This window comes from Malus domestica, chromosome 03, assembly GCF_042453785.1.
Source record: "Malus domestica chromosome 03, GDT2T_hap1".
Taxonomy (NCBI): Eukaryota; Viridiplantae; Streptophyta; class Magnoliopsida; order Rosales; family Rosaceae; genus Malus; species Malus domestica.
The window spans coordinates 22433532-22454853 of NC_091663.1; the positions used below are offsets into that span (position 1 = coordinate 22433532).

The 21322-nt window shown below is 35.8% G+C and overlaps 1 protein-coding gene and 1 long non-coding RNA gene across 2 annotated transcripts; both read right to left on the bottom strand.

The window, feature by feature from the left end:
- Window positions 1-6152: 6152 nt before the first annotated feature.
- On the bottom strand, window positions 6153-10208 carry LOC103418955 (RNA-binding protein Y14-like). Its single transcript, XM_008357073.4, has 4 exons — window positions 9811-10208; window positions 8125-8261; window positions 6656-6804; window positions 6153-6520 (listed from the first exon to the last, which is right to left on the bottom strand). Exons 1-4 carry the CDS (start codon window positions 10085-10087, stop codon window positions 6475-6477), a joined length of 609 nt encoding a protein of 202 aa, XP_008355295.3. The 5' UTR covers window positions 10088-10208; the 3' UTR covers window positions 6153-6474.
- A 7229-nt stretch (window positions 10209-17437) lies between these two features.
- On the bottom strand, window positions 17438-18645 carry LOC139194238 (uncharacterized). Its single transcript, XR_011578997.1, has 2 exons — window positions 17788-18645; window positions 17438-17677 (listed from the first exon to the last, which is right to left on the bottom strand). It is a non-coding gene; the product is annotated as an uncharacterized lncRNA (long non-coding RNA).
- Between the last annotated feature and the right edge of the window lie 2677 nt (window positions 18646-21322).

The following is a 21322-nucleotide window of genomic DNA, read 5'->3' on the forward strand; positions in this document are numbered from 1 at the left end:
AATATGTGTTTAAATAAAAGTATGCCGTAAATGCCATGCATATGAATTTATATTTCGTATATGAATTGGTATATGATGCATTATATATATAATTGTGGTGCTGTGAACACTCAGGTAAGCTCAGGTGAGTTATGTTTGGTTATGTGAATTATCAATGGTGCGATATGTGATTGAATAATGTTGAGCTCATAGAACTGCACCTAGGGTGATTGTGATTTAGCTAGAGATATGGCACATGCCTGTTTATTATGTCACCTCCCGCACCATATGCTCATATTGGATCCAATTTAGGTGCACAGTCCTGTCATATAGACCATTTTAGGTGGTTCCAACTCGTAGGTGACTAGCTATTTATTGCTCAGCTATTATGTGTGAGTAGTATTGAGCATGATTATACTACACACATTATTGTGTACATACCTTTTCATTTGGTTCCAACTCTTGTGCAGTATAATGTCGTATAGGTCATTGTAGTGACTCTGGCTAGATTGACTTTTGAGCTATGAATTCAGCCGTCCAAACTACCACAGGGGTTCCGGCTAACATGTTATATTTATATGAAATTATTCTCACCTGAATTGCTTACTCTGTTATATCTTGGCATGACATACATATGAATATGATATTGTGAAGCATAATTTGAATTAATATATATATATATATATATATATATATGCGTATCTTCTGATTCTGGGAAAAATTATACATGTTTTACAGCGAGGGGTTAGAAATGTTGATAAATGAAATGGTTTTGTAAAATATTTGTTTTTGCCCACTCACGTTTTCTGTTTTGCGCCCCTCCAGGTTTTAGGTAAGCTTGTTGTTGGTGGCCTTGAGGATTTCGGCGATTCTGACCTATCAAAAATAATTGTAGGACATCTTATGGTACTGTATGACTAGTACTTGTCCTACTGGACTGCACCTAGACTTTCTATGCTCTGATTAGAAGTATTTACTTTTGTATCTTACTCTTAACACTCCTCGCTTTCTAGTGCACTCTAGTAGTTTCGGTTTTTAATTATTCGTTTATTTCTTATCTTAATGCTTCCGAACTGTGCACATGGCTACGTCACCCTCACGTGACGGCCAACATGCCTTGATCTGGTCGGAGTGTGTCATATATAGTAATACTAAAACAGTTATTCATCAACATACTAACCCCCAGTTTATGAAAACTCATATAGCATAATAAGTAATAGGTTTTCCGAAAACCCTAGCATGCCATAAAATCTTCATAAAACATATATCATATATAGTGTGCTTAGTAGTGGTATCACAATCACCTGAAGGCATATATAAATATCTTTCGCTCGAAGGCACTACATTGCCCGCCCGAAGGCATATATAAATCTTCCTCCCGTAGGCACTACATCGCCCGCCCGAAGGCACACATGTATGAAAATGCACTAAGCAAGCACAAGAAATTATGAACATAATATTTCCAAAATATATCTCATCAGAGCTCAATAATTCAAACATCATATCATAAATCATATTCATAAATATTTGAGTAACGTAAATTCGATAAAGCATGATATTTCATAAAGCGTAAATCCAATTTACTCATAAACGTTTCATAAAACGTAGTCATAAAATCATGCTTTTGATGTATGCATTTCTAAGAATAAAATCATGCATTTTGGAAAGGGTCCACTCATAGATACTCTATCGTCGAAGAGCTGTTCGAACTAGGGTGGATGGAAACGCCACTAACAAACGCACTTAAGCACATAAAGGGACCAATCAATAAAACTATATTAAAGCAATTGAATTTGGAAAAATAGACGTCGTAAATGGATTCAAGACGTCGAAAAACATAAAGGGGAACCTTGAGTACCCTCTCACGCCACCACGCACCGCCATGGGGCCACGCACCACCGCACGAGCCAAGTTGGGTCACTAGAAAGTTGCCAGGAAAAGTCGCCCAGCGGCGGAGCACAGTACCTCCAATAGAGGCGCGTATGGTCCAAGGTTTTGGGCTGGGTATAAAGGTTGGGCTTGGATTCGAGTCGGGTTAACCTGGTTTCAGGCTGTGGGTCGCCCAAAAACTGGGCAGAGCTTCTAAACTTCCGTTCGAGCTTATTTCTTCACCATTTTCAATGTACAAGCTATGGAAATGAAGCTTAGGATGAGAGAAAGAAGTTTGTACCAATTTGGAGATGTGTCGTGGCCGGAGTTGGTCGAAAAATCGTCTAGAATGCATAGGTTCTCACCGGAATCTGGGGAAAGCTTACTTCGAGCTATTTCTACACTTAACAAGTGTGTACAATTTAAAACAAGCTCCGATCTAACCTTAAAGCACACCCCAAAGGTTTCAAGGGACTTATCCACGTTAGAAAAGCCACAAAACATGTTGGAGTTCGTCGGGGGAAGTGTAAACTGTGACTCTATCACTGTTGGGGTTCCATGGCTTGGCACAGGGGTTTCAAGGTCTCCACATCCAATTGGTGAGGGTTGTGGTTGTTGTTGTTAAGCTTGGCGAGGAGAAGGAAAGGTTGCATAAAAGAGAGAGCTCGGGTGAGAACTTAAGGGAAAGAGAGAAAGTGAAGGGGAAAGAGAGAAGGATAAGGAAATCAGAAAAATAGGAGAGAATCTGGATAGGGATAGGGATAAAGGGAGAAGAATCCCCATGTAGGTTCCATGGTTCACAATTTAAGATCGCATAATACGAAACACAAAATATCCGAAAACGTTCAATGTTTCAAACGTAAAATCTTCGTTACATATCCAATTTCGAATCCGTTCACATCTACGCGTTTGTGGCGATGAGTACGATAAGAATAAATTATTAAAATTAGAACTATGTATTTTGATGAGGCAGTCAGCGAAAGTCAATTCACGTGGAATGGGAGGAAGTGGAAAGGATATATAGGCAACAAAAGTTTCTATCGCTGCCCAACCATAACCCTAACTCAGCCTAAAACTAAAAGGATGATGAAATGACAATTGTAGCCTCACATGTGAGGGCCACGTACAACCTATTAATAGAAGAATTAACATAACTTTCAATTTTGGCCTTAAATCCTAACGGATCTCATAACAAGGGTTTAATTCCTTTATTTATTTATTTTTTAACACAAGAGCAGTCTTCAGAATATCCTTGTTGAGGCCTAAAAATGTCACACGCAAGCCTGATGAAGCCTCAAAGCCCAATCGCTATACAAGCCTCAAGTCAAGCCCGAATACATGCAAAAGTGTGGAATCAAGGAAGGAATATGTTCGCAATCATGCCACGCTACAGTAATTAAGCCAGGAATTTATGTAAATCACACCATGCCCATGCCTATGCCTATTTATCACACCAAGCTCTATCATGCTAACTACTACTCATGCTAAAATAAACCCAAGTCATATACTCGGGGTTTGCCAAGTTGTGGATGGTTATGGAAGCTTATCGGGCCTACGTGGAGTCAAGATTATGAAAGGCTTTTGCTTGCTTGGGAGCCCAAAGATCCAAGCTCATAACCTTTGCAATCCACAAGGGCAAGTTTAAGAGAGAATCAACTTAGTTTCCCCCTTTCCCTAGAAATTAACTTTACCAACTTAGTTAGGAGTGAACCAAGTCCTTAAGTCATAGAATCACATGAAGAGCTAACAAAGCATGCATTAATGGCTGACTTTCCTATCCTAGTTCATGCAGAAGATCAACGCGCAAAAGCCATGTGTCGTACTACCAAAAATAGCATCTGTGAAAGGCTAACATGAGAAAGCAGCACCTTGGGAAGAAGGCATGATGCAAGTTGCATAAGGTGGCATCTAGCCATCTTACACCAAAACGGACGTGGCTGGAGAATTAGGGAAAAATGGAAGAAAGGACCAAGTCACAATTAGAGATTCCTTAGGAACCCTAGAAAGGAATCATTTAACTAGAAAAATAAATCAGAAGCCATTAGAAGAGGCTAGAACATCATAACAAAAAACCTTAAAGCCTAGACAGCAACACCCCTGCAACCTCAATGTTTTTCCATAGCTTTTCCTCTGAGTATTCTATCCATCAGAAACCTTGTTACCACCTTAGGAAACCCGAATTATCCAACCTAAAACACCATACAACCATGCAAACTCTCTCTCTTTCATGCTAAACTGATAAACTTCTAGCTTCCACACCATACATAACTTGAGCAATTAAGCTATTATTTTCTTAATCATGCTAATCTTTGAGTCATTGATCTAACCGGGATATTTTCTAAACAAGCTAACTTTTTCGAGAGATTCCAGGACTTGGTATGAAACCGAACGAAGGGAGACGAGAGAAAGTTCTCAAAGGCGACGTCCACCTTGACCTAAAAGTCCCCCAACAATCTTATTATCATGAGGACTATTAATCTGATTTGGCCAAATATAAGTGTACAAAGAGAGTTAAGGTATAAAGACAATTGAAATAGGATATGAGTCATAACAAAAATACTACTATATAATACAATTCTAAATATCATGAAAGATAACTCGATCAGTGCTTCCATTTTAATTGGTGCATAGATCGCACGCATGTCCACTTGTTAAGCAGGTTGTAGAACAGTCTACTCTAGCCTTCCTTAGTAAGTGCATCTGACAATTGATATTCGAATTTGTAAAACAGAGTTTACTTGGTGAAGTGGTATCTCAAATTTGATGAGATAGTAACCTGATTCGATTTTGAAGAAAATTAGGTAGATTAGTGCTTTTTCTTTAATATTTTTTTTAAATTTTATAATTAATGGGAAGAGGAAGGGTTCGAGACTCTTATAATAGTTCTGGAAAAGAGGAAATTTCGAACCCGAGACGTATAAGTAAAAACTCAACACTCTATCACTAAAATATTGGACCACAAGCAAGTAGATTTGTGTACTTACTTAAAGCTCAGAGTTGAGCTAAGACCATACTTATCTTGACCTATTGTTGTGAGTATGTTAAGATTATTTCAATTAAACCAAAGTGTGCATAATAATTGGGTTGCTGGCAAAAAGTTAAAGAGGTGTCTGCGAAGAACAAAAATTGCATGCTTGACCAACATGCTTATATTTTCTCTACTCGTTTGGGAATAGACTTTGGGAGGTAATACCATTTTTAAAACTCAAACTCAATTAATAGTGCTTTGCTTCTTGTTAAACTCATTTAAGGATCATACTCCTTTCTGGAAACCATTAGAAAGAGAGATTATGCTCATTATGTTCACCATCATGTGATGAGAAATGTAAATACAAGAAAATAATCTTAGGATGCATGTTATCTAATTTTGGAACACAGTTAGAAAATAAAGGATTTGACTATAATACTTTCATGTATTCAATAGAATCACTATTTTATTAATAAGATGATTGTATTAAATATATATGTTCACATAAATTATATATGCTCGTTGGATGATAATTTTATTGAATACATACAAATATTGTAACCGACTTATTTGAAAACATTCTAGAGTCATTTTATATTAGAGTGAATAAGTCATTTAATTTATTAAAAAAAAAAGAGATGTATTCAACAAAATGTAGTGTCACTAAAAGAAGTATGAGCTGAAAGCCCACATCTTCAACATAGGGCTATGGCCCTGCTTCAGTTCACAACTGCACATGAGAGGCAAAAGCCTCTACAAAGTAACGGGTTTACGCGGTGGTCGAGATTTCGGCCATGGTGGTCGAGATGAAGGATACGCCGCCGCCTTCACTTCCATGACTCTCTGACCGACTCCTCCCAGAATTTCTTCAATACATTTGCCGCCGCCGCCTTCAGAATCCATCCTTCAGGGAAGTTCAGTAGGTCCAGACAGATTTCTCTCGATATATAACCAAAACAAAGATCGCCAATATAAAGCGTCGAAAACTAGTTCAATGCTTCCACCCATGACCCTCAAGTGGCTGCTTCTTATTGCAGCAACGATGAGGTTTGATTCAACCCGACATGACGGACGTTATCATACGTTCATCATTGCATATTCTAATATGCAATGAGCCTCGTATTTTAATGTTGCAAAACAAAAGACTACTAGCAAAACAGATAATAGACTAAAACCCTGAAACTACAAAATCCTAGTGTCTATTTCCTGCGTTATAAGCACTAGCCAGCCTCTCCGCACGCGCGAGAGGCCTTTTTTTTCGTTTTTTATCTTATGACAGGATGACACTTTAATATAACGTTCTGCCAATATACAACTGAGGGGAAATGAGACAAGAATCATAAAACTTGATACATAAATGAAGGTTAAACTACATTTAAAGTTACAAAATTCATGGTCTTAGCAAGCAGCTTCAAAGTCACATAAAATCACACTTAAGGAAACATCCATATGTTAACAAAAACAAATCACTGTACCTGAAAATTATCACTTGAAACCACAGTAAGGAAAAAAGTCGGGGCTCCCACGCATAATTAGAGATGAATCCATAAAACAAGTGAATTGCACACACCACCTCGAAGCTCTAATAACTCGAGGATAAAACATCCTACACCCTGTTTGAAATCGGGGCCCCTCATGATGTAAATGTGCACACCACATTAATATCTCCTCCTAGGACTCCTTGAGCGACGTTCTCTAAGCGGTCTGCATAAATTAAAAATGTTAACACCAGATGTTTTAAAGAAGCATGTGCCTGAAAGTTAGTTATAAAAGCCTTAAGCATTATTAGAAACACCTATACTGTACGAAAATTTCACAAGATTTGGTGTAAATTAAAACCTTGAGTTCTTCCTGGATCCATCAAGGAAGGATCCATTGCTGAAGGCCCAATCAACAGTTAAAACTTGTGTAAGTAACGGTTCTCCGTTCATTTTGTCTATCGCAGTTTTTGCCTCTTTAAAACTCTCATATTCAATCAGTGCATACCCCTGATACAAAAAATAATAATAACAATTCACATTAAGTCACTAAAGAACTATTATTTAACTTCTGACTAAGAAACCGGTCAAAACACTGTCTGAAAGCCTTCTAATCATCCATTGTCATATGAATTTAACGGTGCATCACCAAAACAAAAGCATGAAATAAGCCCCTTAGAATGTCAAATAGCATTCTTCCCATCCTATATTATTGTATGAATACAGAACTACTTATTTTTCTGAAAATAGAACAAAAACTGCACTTCCTAAAGAAATTTAGACTCAAGCAATATATGGATTTGATTGTTCAAAAGCTTATTATGAGATGCAAATATACTGTGGCTCAAGAAAGATGACTGCTTAACATTTTGATACAAAATCATATTCTTTGCTTTTACTGGAACAATATTATCACAGAAGTACATATGCATTTAACATCCTAGTGAGCAGTTTCAGCATTTTAATATTTCCATTCCACAATATATTGTTTTTATTATTGGCTCCATTAGGATGTAAGAACTCCCAGTTTAGTTGCTTACCAAAATAACGGAAGGTCAATTATATGTAACAGATTTTTATTTAAACTTTTTAAGTTCGTAAGGCAAAAACCAACACCCCCACCCCCCTACTTCAACTCTATACCATCAGAGCACCTGATTAATGTAACAAAAGGTTCTGATCTCACAGGTAAATAAAACCCCCGTTTTAGGATTTGGAGCCTTTAGGTTTCCAGTTTAAAAAGATTATGTAGTCTAGACTTGGGTTAAAATAGTGGCCAATATACCAAGTAAAGAAGGTGGGAACAGGATAAGAAGATATATCTGTCTATCCTCTTACCATAAAAGCATTAAGACTTTACAAGGCAAAAGCAATGTTTAATCAAGCTTCGTAATTGATCTAATTAGATGAGGTGGCTTATAGAATATGCTCTAGGAACCATGTAACATCGATAAAATGAATTGGCAGATAGAGACCCAGAATGTGGGTTACTTTTATGAAAAGAAAAGGCAAGCTTCTGACTTCCTCTTCACCCAATTCTTTTGAAAAGAGCATGACCGCTTCTTAATTCCCATTTTAAACAGTCAGAATAGGTCATAAGCCTTTTGGCCTTCACTTCTTAGAGTTAAACCACCACCCTGACACATGTTGAGCTGCCCTTGTTCTTGTACAATCCGATTTAAGAATTTCACCCACAACTTTTTTTTATTTTTATTTCTGGTATTCTCCATATTCTATAACTGATTAATTACTTATTACCACTGTTTTTCAATAATTTAAAAAAATGCACATCCAAATTTCATGGTATAGATAATGAAAGTACTATCATACCTTCACAAACCCGGTGCGGCGATCAAGATTTAAATGCAAATTTTTTATCTCCCCATATTCACCAAATGCATCTTGTAGGTGGTCCTCTTGGGCCTCTTCATGGACCCCAGTGACCAGAATAATCCATCCCTCGACGGCTGTAGACATTTACAAAATGAAAGAAAGAAACTGTCAGCGGATGCAAGGGTCAACTATATGTAAGTAAGATTAATATCTCTATGGCTACAAAAAAATAGAAAATTCTATGATAGTTTAATGAAAAGGTTCTGTGTAAACCATACAAGAATTTAATTCTTGACTGACCAAAATCAAAACAGTAGGAATTTATACTAAATAATTCAACTATTGAGGCCTTAGCATTACTGAAATAAGTCTAACAAGCAATGGAAGGCAAGAATGGGCCAAATTAATATAATTGCCTTCATAGTTGAGATAAAGAATGAATTCATGACTTGGTACACATTCAAGCAGCTTCTTCCAGCAGGAAGAATTACGGGCCACCAACCCAAAATCAACGAGAGAACATATTACCCACTAGAGGTCAAAATGAAACACATTACAGTGGAATCTTAAAGTTTAAATTTGAACTAGTAAAAGAAATAGCAAAGATGTTGGCAAGATAATGAACATAAAATGAGGCTATATACACACCAACAAGAAAAATAAAAAAGGAAAACTTGATTTCCAAATAAGTAGGACAGTATTATTTTTGCACAGAATGCTGAAGTGGATCTAGACTGCAATATGGTAGGCCATGCTTAACAAAAGAAGCCTAGCCCATAGAAGTTTATTTTAAATCTCTAGACAAGCATTTCAAGTTTTCAGTTAATAGAGAAAATATGACTTAACCCATCATTGCAACAAATAATCTTCTTTTTCCGATAAAGGAGGAAAGAACATGAGGTTTAAAAGTCATAAGCTTTCAAGTGAGAAAAAAAGGAAAAAAGAAAGAAAAGATATGGAAAATTGAATGATTTTCTGCACCTTCGAGAATGAACTTCCCATATTCTTATTACATTTGTTTCCTGAAAAACCTCAAGAAAAAAAAAACCATCTCATGCTCATCTCATTCTTGCCGAAACTTCAATATGAAAGGTTTACATCTTACAAGCTCCAAATAAATCCACAAATTAGAGTCATAACCCACCTTTCCTACACATCTTATGCATTTGCAGTGTTCCTTTCTAGTCATACCCACAGATGTTATACTCAGTCCCAAATTTTAAAGCATTTAAACACATTTTGACTGCCATTATGCTCCAAATTTCAACTTGCTGCCACAACACACACAACACACAGAGATATACCTAATTACCCCCAATAAATCCGGACAAACAAAAATGAAGAATGCTACAAATCCAGCTACCAATCCAATCTAAAACCTGTTTCCATCAGATAAAACTCCAAGAATCCTAAAACCCTAGCTACCAGCAAATTCTAAAAATTGAAACTTTCCCAAAACATACAATCCAAGCTACCAATCAATCAGGAATCTCTTTCCATCAGATAATACCCATGAATTCTAAAATAATAGCTACCAATCAATTCTAAAATTGAAACTTTTCGCAGTACCAAAATGCAACAAAAACAAACTATATATATATATGTATATATATATATATATATAGAGAGAGAGAGAGAGAGAGAGAGAGAGAGAGAAGAGGGGTGGAGGGAGAGGAGATTTACATCGTTGGGGTTCGAGGCCGTTGGAGGAGTTGAGAGAGTCGAAGTGGGATGCAGTGAGGCGGCTGTTACGGTCGGCATTGAGATCTTCACGGAATCCACGACCTTTGGTCTTCTTAGGGGCGGCAGACGCCGCTCCGACGCCGGTGATTGCGGACTTGAGCTTGGGGAGTGGTGCCCTGGGGGAGGCGGAGGGCTCGACGTCGACGGCTCCGTCCTCGTCCATGAGGTCGTCATCTTCGGGCTCGAAGTCCACCGTTTCTACATCTCCGCTCGCCATAGCTGATGCGCTAGGAGCCCTGGAGGGTTCTAGTCTAGATGAGGAAGCGAAAAGGGCACAAGGGTTTGGGAATTGGGACGATTGGGATTTATGGGTTTTGCGTTGGGCTTTTGAGGAGACGATTGTTTTTTTTTTTTTTTTTTTTTTTATTTTTAACAAACATATCACTTACGCTAAGAGGAAAAATGTGAGTTTAACCTCATAATGAGCTAATAATAATGTGGTTCAAATTTACCTTTGGTGAGAATCGAATCTAAGATCTCTCACTTATAAGTGAAGAGAAAAATCACTAGACTGTAGTACTAAGTGACTGATTGTCGTATTGAACAAGAGGTTTTTTAGTATGACCGATACACAGAATGATATACAATGTGTCACTATACAAACGGTGAGATATGTGTGTTAAAAAATTAAAAACTTAAAAAAAATAAAATTTCCCACTACTTCTATTAAAACACGTGGTGTACATCCGCGTTCCTGTCACAATGAATTTTTTTTCATATTGAACAAATTTTGGTTTTGTTGATTGGACTAGTATGATATTCATATAGAACAAGAACTGAAACCAAATAGAACCAATTAAAAAAATCGAACCGAACCAAAATCATTTGATTCGGTTTCAGTTTCAGTAGTTCAAGAATCAAACTAAACCGTATATATATTAATGTTATTTATTTATTATGTTGGATATTTTATTTTTTAAACCCAATTTCAAGCACAATTTGTAAACCCAAATACTTTAAAAGCTAAAATTCAAGTCCATTTAAAAAAAAAAAAAAACTAATGAAAAGGGCTTGAAAACTTGGAGTTTTAATGATAAGGACAAAATAAAGGGTAAAGTGAATAGTATCAAGATTGACTTTTTAGTGTAAAAATATGATTTTTCGTTAAAGTGAACAGTACCAGATACTTTTCGTTAAAGTTCCCTTAAAAAAAGATCTTCTTATTACAAACCCTTGCATATTCTTTTCTCCATCCTTTCTTCTTGCCGCATCTTCTCTCCCTCGTCTTTCTTCTTTCTTTTCTCCTTTTCTTTCTCCCCAACAGGCCCATCTTGGTTCCTCTCCCACTTATTTCTTTTTTTTCTTTCTTCTCTCCCCCTTCTCCCGCCCTCCTCCAACGCCTCACCGACTGTAAACCACCGCCAATTTTGAGCTACGTTTTAGATCCTTGAGGGTTTGTTTTTGCAGAACAATAATCATAATCTTCCAAACAAGTTGCCACAAAATAATAACAGTAATGCATTAAGACAGAGGAGTGATGATATTACAATTTGCTTTGCTATCACATCTTCTATATATGTAAAACAATAATCATATCCTAGCTATTATTCTTCTTTTTTACTGTAAAGTAATTTCGTTAAACTAACCAGTGGATGCCAATTTGCATAATCTGTGTTTATGATTCACGATGAGTTGACTTACTTTCTTCCCCCTTTTGATTTTGGGTTGCACATCACAATTCGAATCATGAATTTAGGATAAGGGTAGGGGGTGCAGTAGCATATATTCTCATACAAGGATTACAAAGGATCAATTTTAGAATTAAAAAAAAAATGTTTCAGTAAAAAAGGAGAACCAAACCAAAATCAAACTGGAAATAATTGAAATCTAAAGTAAAAAAAAAAAACCAAACTGAACCGAACCAAATAGTAACTTCAGTTTGAATTTCGATTTTGGCAAAAAACCGAAGTGAATGGAAATGAACTCATTCCAACGTGAGCTTAATATGAGGAAGTGTACACATAAAATAATGAGCATCATTCACTACATACCCAATCGGAGAAGTATCATCCACTGCCTCTAAATTTAACGCAACAAGGACTAGATGGGCATCAACTTCGAATTCCACTGGACTTGTTGACACTTCTTGAGCAAACATGACCGTTGTTCTTACTACTTCCATCTTAGCCTGTAATGATGATGATATTCTAGCCATTTTCAACGCCATCGCAGGCACAAACGTTCCCGTATCATCTAGTATTACTACACCCATTCCCCATACACAACTGTGCTCCTCCCAGCCCCAGGCCCTATCAAAATTCATTTTGACCATCCAAGTTCCAGCTTCTTCCAATTTACACAACAACGTGTTATGCGGTTATCGTCTTACCATGCCATTTCTTGAACTCCTGCAGATTGAATTTCCATTGGATGCGTAAGAGCCATTCGAGAAGAATGCATTCTTATCTTTCCAAATGGTCCAAACAAGGACGAGTACAAGATCAAAATTCTCATTGGACAACTTCGCCAGACTTGCAATCCAATCCTCCCAACCACAGTTTTTAGCTACATTCACTCGAAGCATAGTGGGCTCAAAAAAAACAAACTGCAACGGCCTTCGGGCAGTCTTTCAAAATGTGTTCTACTAATTCATCCACCCTATCACAGAACATACACGCAGCAAGTGATGATTTTTCGCTTCATCGGGTTTGCCCTAGTTGGTAAAACATTCCAGCAATTTCGCCATCCACAAATCTTAAATTTATTGGCACACAAGATCTCCATAATGCCTTCCACATATGTTTTATCTCAACAGCCATCAAGGACCATTCCATTTCGCATGTCAAATCATATCATCTCGTGGTTGAAGAAAACTTCACGGAATATTTAATAATGAGTAATGCTAGGTAGATTAAAATTTTAAATCATGTAATGTGTTACCAATAGTAAATAAGCACATTAATAAATACTTAAGTAATAATTCAATCATCAATCACCATGTTATATGGTTTACAAAATTTAGCGTAAAAATTTGGTCTCTCTAGAATTACCCTTTAATAATTGTCGAATTAAAAAAATTGTAATATCATAAATAAAAGCTTTAATAAACTAAAATATTTTTCTAGAATTGTTTAGGACAATGCTTTGTATTTTTAAAGTTCATGTCAATATTTTTGTGAGTACGTAATACCTTGTCAATATAGACACCTTCTTGTTGACCTTAGAAATTATAATGCTTATGTAGTGCGCAGACCGAGTAACTATTGAGCTAACTACATCTTTCTTGTGAATACAGGTGTGTCAACTTCTGGCCCAGCTTGGTCGGGCGAATAGAATAAATGTGGTGGTGGTGCCAAATGTGCTACTGTTTTATGCACTTGAGCGATTACGGTCGAGGAAGGAACACCTATCAGGGTTCTAGAACCTGAAGACAAAATTGCTTACTTCATTATGAAGCTTAGGATATTCTACACCAGGCTCGACAACTTCAGCTATATTCATAAGAATATAAGTGCGCCAAATCAGTATCATGTTGTACGGGCAAAGATATCCAAAAGAGATAAGTGTCATTATGGTGAATACGACTCAGTAGTCTGAATGTCAAACTATGAAGTGTACTTAGGAGTAACCAATCATATGACACCTTACTTCGCTGGGGAGCTATTGAAGTGACTTCTTTAGGCGAAAGAATTGAAAACTCTTTGCTAGTCAAGACTTTGATAGATAACCAACCAACCGGAAGCAGTGTTGTTAATCCAAATTGAAGATACACCTAATGTAAGTCAACTATAATATGCACACTAAAAGTACTGACCTTGAGAAGTCATTGAATCCAAGCACAAGAATGAATCACGAACACATCAACAAGCAAAGATCTTCTGCTCTCTTTACACGCCTTATGCACTCATATATGGGGTAGGTTTTGTGCTAGAATATTGTGTATAAGAGTGGGGACCTAAGCCTTATATTTATACGTGAGTATATTAGATTTCTTACCCATAAATAAATCCCTAATACATATCTTTAGCACCTCCAGAATCCATGACCTAACATAAAAGATATTCCCAATCATTGTAGGTTTACTTCACCACCAAGTAATCCAGGATAATCAAATATTTCGTCCTATCTTGTAATCTTAATCAAATAGGACTACTAAATAGATGTAAGCCCAATAAAAGTCTTACATTCTCCCACTTGGGCAAGACATCTATTCAAACGCTTTCTTTAGGATCAAGAATCGATTTCCTTATGCACGCAACTTTGGAAGATTATTTGATAACAATATCTTTTCAAACTTAGTGTCAAATATCATTAGCTTATAGAACTATAGACCATGATATCCAATAGAGTGAATACATACCTCTATAATCACATACAAGCAACAATATTCACATAAAGTACCAACAAGTCATGGACAAACATATATATATGATAAGTGAGCTTAACAGTGAATATCACACTTAACACATATAGTCCTCTTTACGATCACAAAGTGATCTTCCTTAATGCTTAGAATAAGCCCTTATGTCAAAAGGACAATCTTGATATATAGTAAAATTAGCTAACTAGAATGAAATAAGTATGTAGAAACAAAATATATTATTATTTAAGGCATATCCATGAAAACTCAATCAAAAGAAAAATTTCAAAACTAAAACAGATAACTCACAAACAAGAATACCTCGAGCTCCCACTATTCTAAGGCATCTTCGAAACTTGATAGGACTCCCATGCTTGTGACATGTTTTAGAAAACCTATATTAGAGATAGCTTTGTTTAATGGGTTTGCAATCAAGTCCACGATATTGATATAATCAACAGTAGTGAATCCTTCTTGCATCTTCTCTCTAACCTTAAAAAAACTTTACGTCAACATGCTTGAGTCCTAAAGATCTCTTGTTATTTTTGCAAAAGAAAACAGCTCCCTTGTTGTCACAATACAACTAAATATGTCTTGATATATTATCAACAACCTGAATACCTAATAAAAAATTCCTCAACCAAATGCCATGCATTGTTGCTTCAAAACATGCCATGAACTCGGCATGCATTGTTGAGACAACCACTATTTTCTGTTTGACACTTTTCCAAGCTAATGCACCACTTCGAAACATAAACACAAAACTGAAAGTTGACATTATGTCATATGCACATCTAGCGAAATTGGAATCAGAGTAACCTACCAATTCTAACTTGTCAATCTTCTTGAAAACGAGCATGTGATCTTTTGTTCTTTGTAAATAACGCATAACCTTCTTTGCAGTTTTCCAGTGTGCCACTCCTGGATTAGATTGGTATCTACCTAGAACACTAACAGAAAATCTTAGGTTTGGGCGAGTACATACTTGAGCATACATAATGCTTCCAACCATTGAAGCATAAGGTTTGTTCTTCATCTCCTCCCTTTCTATATCATTCCTTGAACAATCTTTGTTACTCAATTTATCTCCCTTGGTGATTGGAACTTCAGCACCATTACTTGTCAACATGTTAAATCTCTTCAATACTTTCTCAACATAAGCCTTTTGTGAGAGACCTAACAAACCATGACTTCTATCTCGGTGAATTTCAATGCCCAAAACATAAGAAGCCTCTCCAAGGTCCTTCATCTCAAAATTCTTAGACAAAAAATCTTTGGTGTCATATATCAAATCCTTATCACTATTGGCAAGTAGTATGTCATCAACATATAAGACAAGAAAAATAAACTTGCTCCTACAGAATTTAACATATATGCATGCATCAATTTTATTTTCCTTGAAACCATATGAAGTGACAATCTTATCGAATTTCAAATACCATTGCCTTGAAGCTTGCTTTAACCTATATATTGACCTCTTCAACTTACACACCAAGTGCTCTTTTCCTTCCTCCACAAAACCTTCGGGTTGCTTCATGAATATTTCTTAATCCAAATCACCATTGAGGAATGCAGTTTTAAAGTCCATTTGATGCAAATATAGATCAAAGTGTGCTTCCAAGGCCATGATAGTTCTAAATGCATCTTTTGTTGAAACTGGAGAAAAGTCTCAATGTAGTTTACACCTTCTTGTTGTGTTAAACCTTTAACTACCAATCTCGCCTTGTGTCTTTCAATGTTGCCTTTATAATCCTTCTTAGTTTTAAACACCCACTTACATCCAATAGGTTTACCTCCTTGCAGTGGTTCAACTAGCTCCCACTCTTTATTGTTTTCCATGGACTCTAATTCACTTTGCATAGCTTCAATCCACTTTTCTAACTCTACACCAGCAAAAGCCTCCTTGTATGTTAAAGAATCTTCATATTCTGAAACATTATAGTCCATCTCACTCATGTAAACAAAATCTGGTAATGCAGTTGGCCTTCTCTCTCTAGGATCTCATAACTTCTGTGTCTCATGTTGTAGTCAGCAAGTTCAATGTTTTCTTCCACATAAGGTGTTTCATCTTATACAATTTCTTGATTCATTGGCTCAACAACGTGCTCAACTTGTGGTAGAGGTCGAAGTAAATGAATGGTTATTATTGGTTCAAGAATAGTGGGATTGATTGGTTCAGTCCCAATTTCTCCTTCTTTTTCAAAAATAAAGTTCTTGTTTACTCATTCAACAACATCATACTCAATGAACTTGGCTTTTCTAGTCTCTACAACTCTAGTGGTGTGATTAGGACTATAAAACCAAAAACCTTTTGATCTTTCTGCATAGTCAATGAAAAAACAATTGATTGCCTTAGGATCCAACTTAGGTAACTCTGGATTGTAAACTCGGGCTTCAATTTTGCATCCCCATACATACAAGTGATTTAGACTTGGTTTTCTTTTATTCCACAACTCAAAAGGTGTTTGGGACCTCACTTGCTAAGAACTCTATTAAGGATGTAGTTGGTAGTCTTAATCGCATCTTCCCATAGAAATCTTGGAAGATTAGTGTTACAAATCATGCTTCTCACCATATCTTTCAAGGTCCTATTTCTTCGTTTACTTACTCCATTCTATTCTAGGATCTCAGGGTTTTTGTACTGAGCAACTATCCCACAATCTTGTAGATAACATGCAAAAGGTGTAGGATCCCTTCCTTGCTCATCATACTTGCCATAATATTCTCCATCCTTATTGGATCGAACCACTTTAATTTTTAGGTTAAGTTGGTTTTCTACTTCAGTTTTAAAGACTTTGAAAACCTCAAAAGCACTAGATTTAGTTGGGATTAGGTAGAGATAACAGAACCTTGAGTAATCATCAATGAAAGTGATGAAATACCTATGACCATCTAGAGTTTCGATTGGAAAAAAACCACATATGTCGGTATGGATAATCTCTAAGATATGAGAACTCCTAGTTGACCCTAATTTCCTTGAGCTAGTCATCTTTCCTTTAATGCACTCAATACAATCACCATAATCTGAAAAGTCTAATGGAGGAATAATTTCCTCCTTTACTAGGCATTGCATTCTTTCTCTAGATATGTGACCTAGACGTTTGTGCCATAACCTTGATGAACTAAATATGCCATAACCTTGATGAACTATCTCTAATGAGAGGACGTTTTTGACCTATGGTTTCAACATTAAGAGCTAATTTTTCTTTTCCAAGAGTTAATTGAAACATTTCATCAACTAACAAACCATTCCCAACACGAATAGAATTTAAAAACAAATCAAAACCAAATTCATGCATATCAACTTTAAACTTCGACTTACAAGTTTGGAAACTGAAATCAAATTCCTTCTCATGAAGGTAGATAAACAACATCATTTAACTCTAAACAAAAACCAGAATCTAGATAAAGCCTAACGATGCCTATTGCATGGACTTGAACTCTTTTGCCATTCCCTATAACGACTTGAACTTGGTCTTTATTTGGTGTTTTCTTGTTTATGAAGTCCTGCAAGGAATTAGCAATAGGGATATAAGATCCACTATCAATAATCCAAGTATTGGAAGGAATACACATATAATTTGACTCAAAACAAACTAAGACCATATTAGAATTACCTTAGCAGCCCTTTTCTCTGCCCAACGCTTATACCTATTGCAATTTCTCTTTACAAAAGTAACAACCGGGATTATTGGTTTGATTTACACTAAGAACAGGTGTCTTAGAGGAAAGGTTAGGCTCTGCAACCTCTTTATTGGCAGTATGAGAGCTCATCTTGAAATGACAGCGTTTTTTAGCACTAATGCTTAAATGCTTAGAGTAAGTCTCATTTTCTTTCTTGTATCTTTCTTCTTCTTGGAAATAAACAGAAATCAGTTCATTCACACTCCATTTTTCCTTCAAAGCATTGTAGATAATCTTGAGTTGATCATATTTGGAAGGAAGGAAGTTAAGGACCTAATGGACTAAGTACAGATCAGCTAAAGGAATTTTAAGACTGTTTAGCTTGGTTGCAACATCCACCATACTTAAAATGTACTCCCTTATACCTCTAACTACATCATATTTCATGGTTGTGAGCTTACTCATTAGATTTCCGGTTTCTGTTTTCTCGGATTCCATAAACTTTGCACTCACAGATATCATAAATTCTTTGGCATTCTCAGAAGCTGGTATTCCATCAAAAATAACTTGAGTGATGGTGTTCTCCATGATTAGCGGGCACAACGTATTACAGTTCTCCCACTTCTCGAATTTGAGCTTTTGTTCATTGGTGCTGGTGTTAGTTAGTGCGGCTGGTTTCTCCTCTATTAGAGCTAAATTGATGCCCAATAAACCTAGGACAATCTCTAGATCTCTTTTCCACTTCTTAAAGTTGTTACCAGACAAGGGTTCAATGGAATTAATGGCAGATGGGTTAACTACTGAAAGATAAACATGGAATATGGAACTTTATTAATCTTTAACCCCAAAATCTTTATACATAATTGACAAACATCTGTGGACAAATTATCAACATGCTTTTAATACTTTCACAAGTCTACTATATGAACTTAACATGAAAAACTTTTATCAAAACCCTTCACATCTGTAGATTGATAAGAGCCGATATTCACATAAGTTAATGTAATACCTTGTTCCATTATAGAATACGTCCAATTAAAAGTTCATATCTGTAGACCGAAAGCCCTAATTGGCAATGTCTATAATACAAATTTGTCATTATAATATGAGATTGAAAAGATGGATGGCTACTCTATTGAATGGTTGTATGCTATACAATAAAATAGAATATCACTTCAATCTTGACATCTTTCTAGGTCTTTAATATTTGCAACGGAATTTAACATATTCATGCCTTATGTAATAGGGGAAGAATATGCTATCTTGTTTTGGAAAACCCTAATCGAGTTTGTGATTCAATTACATAGCATATACACAGAACTATAATAATAATACTACTCGAAATAATATATATAGCTACAATACAACATGTTGCAGATTAATATATTGACCTACAGATATATATACAAAATACTTTCATGCCTTTAATCATCAATTCAATACCATGACAGTCTTGATATGCTTCAGGGGTTGTAAACAGCATATAGTATAAACAAGGTATAAAAACAGAACATGGATTATATGCAGCAGACATGACTTTGAATAGCAATCATGCTTCACAATTTACTTTATAAGTATAATCTTGGTCTTAGACTTCTAGATGCATATAACCTATGATATAATACCACATGTAAGTCAACTACAATATGCACACTAAAAGTACTAACCTTGAGAAGCCATTGAATCCAAGCACAAGAGTGAATCACGGACACAACAACAAGCAAAGATCTTTTGCTCTCTCTACACGCCTTATGCACTCCTATATGGGGTAGGTTTTGTGCTAGAATATTGTGTATAAGAGTGGGGACCTAAGCCTTATATTTATAGGTGAGTATATTAGGTTTCTTGCCCATAAAGAAATCCCTAATACATATCTATAGCACCTTCAAAATCCATGACCTAACATGAAAGATATTCCCAATCATTATAGGTTTACTTCACCACTAAGTAACCTGGGATAATCAAAATAGGACTGCTAAATAGATGTAAGCCCAATAAAATTCTTACACCTAAGTCTTCTAATTCTATAGTTCCAGTGTTGTTAATTCAAATTGAAGATGTCGTCAATTGTCAACACAATGTTGTTTATCCAAACTAAAAATGTGTTGACAAGAAGGTTAGGATAATTAATATTTTTCTCTAGATTGTGAGAAGGATTTTGCGTAGAACGAGGATATTTGCATTGAGAGTTTTGAGTTGTTTGTAAAGTTGAAAAGGTTCCTCTTGTTGCACATCGTCTTGTATTTCAAGCAGTAAAATATTTGAATTTGCTTGAGAAGATAACAAAGCTCCTCTTGATAATGCCATATATTTTCAAGTTGATCTATTGAATGACCACGTGATAGTGCCTAGGTCATGTTTCTTATTACATTCAGAAGACTTCATTTCCATGTTGTTTGTCCAAAATGCATCCATGGAATCATAAAGCAAATTGCAGTCAATTGCAATGCCACTCTAAAATTCAATTGCAATCAATATCCCACGTTTTTCTTTTTATTTGATCTCTGACCAGCCTGTGGCTCTGATCAAACCACCAATCTTTGCATGGTAATCCGTTATGGCCAAATAACTAGAATATCCTTGGATAAGGAGAATGATCATTGCCAATCTCTGCAATCCAATTCTAAAATTTTATCTTGTTGTTCTTGTTGTGTAGGGTGCAAAATACAATCCTTATTCAAAGGATAATCAAGTAATCAACAACGGATAATGCATGGCGTACATGGTCTCTATATGAGATTCAAATCAATCCAATAACTCGGTTTACTCCAAATCAATCCAATTAATCAACAACGGATAATGCATGGCATGCATGGTGTCCGACAGAGCCGGGCTTTGCCCAGCATGAGTAGGGAGACCATTCGGGCCCCAAAAAAATAAAAGGGTACTTTTATACGAGTTTATGTTATATTCATATAAATAGTAAGTTTGATCAAATTTCTATGTGTTTCTTTAGTAGCGGTGGTATTTGTTGCGTTTAGTATTTATGAGTTTGCATGTTTGATCACTCGTAAAGTCTTTCATTTTTTTTATTGTTTAAATTATTTGATAGATGTGAGCATTTTTTTTACGAGCACTAAATTGTTTCCCAATTACTTTTAGTCATATATATATATTTAAACTCAAAAGAAATTTGCAAATGAACAGTCTTCCCTTTTTCAATAAAATTAGTAAATAAGCAATGCATCTTTTCTAAAATAATTTAAATTTAAACTTTCTTTCTTCATCTCATTAGTGATTTCCAAAAAAATTGCATTAATCATCAAATTAACATCCAAACTCAAAACCTTGTCATCTTGATTTTTGAAACCGTGTTGTAGCCAAAAGGCGTTAGTGTTTTGTTTTCGAATTAGACTTTGATTTTAGAAATTGAAAAATGAAAATCAACGAGGAATTGATTTAGCTGATCAATGAAGAGAGAAGATGGAGTACGATGCTCTTCTTGGATTCGATTAATCAGCAAATAAGAATGAGCAAGATGACCATTGCAAACCTACACACGCCTACAACATGACTCAACTCACGTGC

Bases quoted from the DNA above. Each gene is read 5' to 3' on its own strand.
- LOC103418955 (XM_008357073.4), bottom strand. From the start codon at position 10,087: ATGGCGAGCGGAGATGTAGAAACGGTGGACTTCGAGCCCGAAGATGAC. The intron at 6,805-8,124 runs GTATGATAGTAC...TTTTTGTATCAG, and splicing joins GCCGCACCGGGTTTGTGAAG to GGGTATGCACTGATTGAATA. The intron at 6,521-6,655 runs GTTTTAATTTAC...TAATTTATGCAG, and splicing joins GGATCCAGGAAGAACTCAAG to ACCGCTTAGAGAACGTCGCT.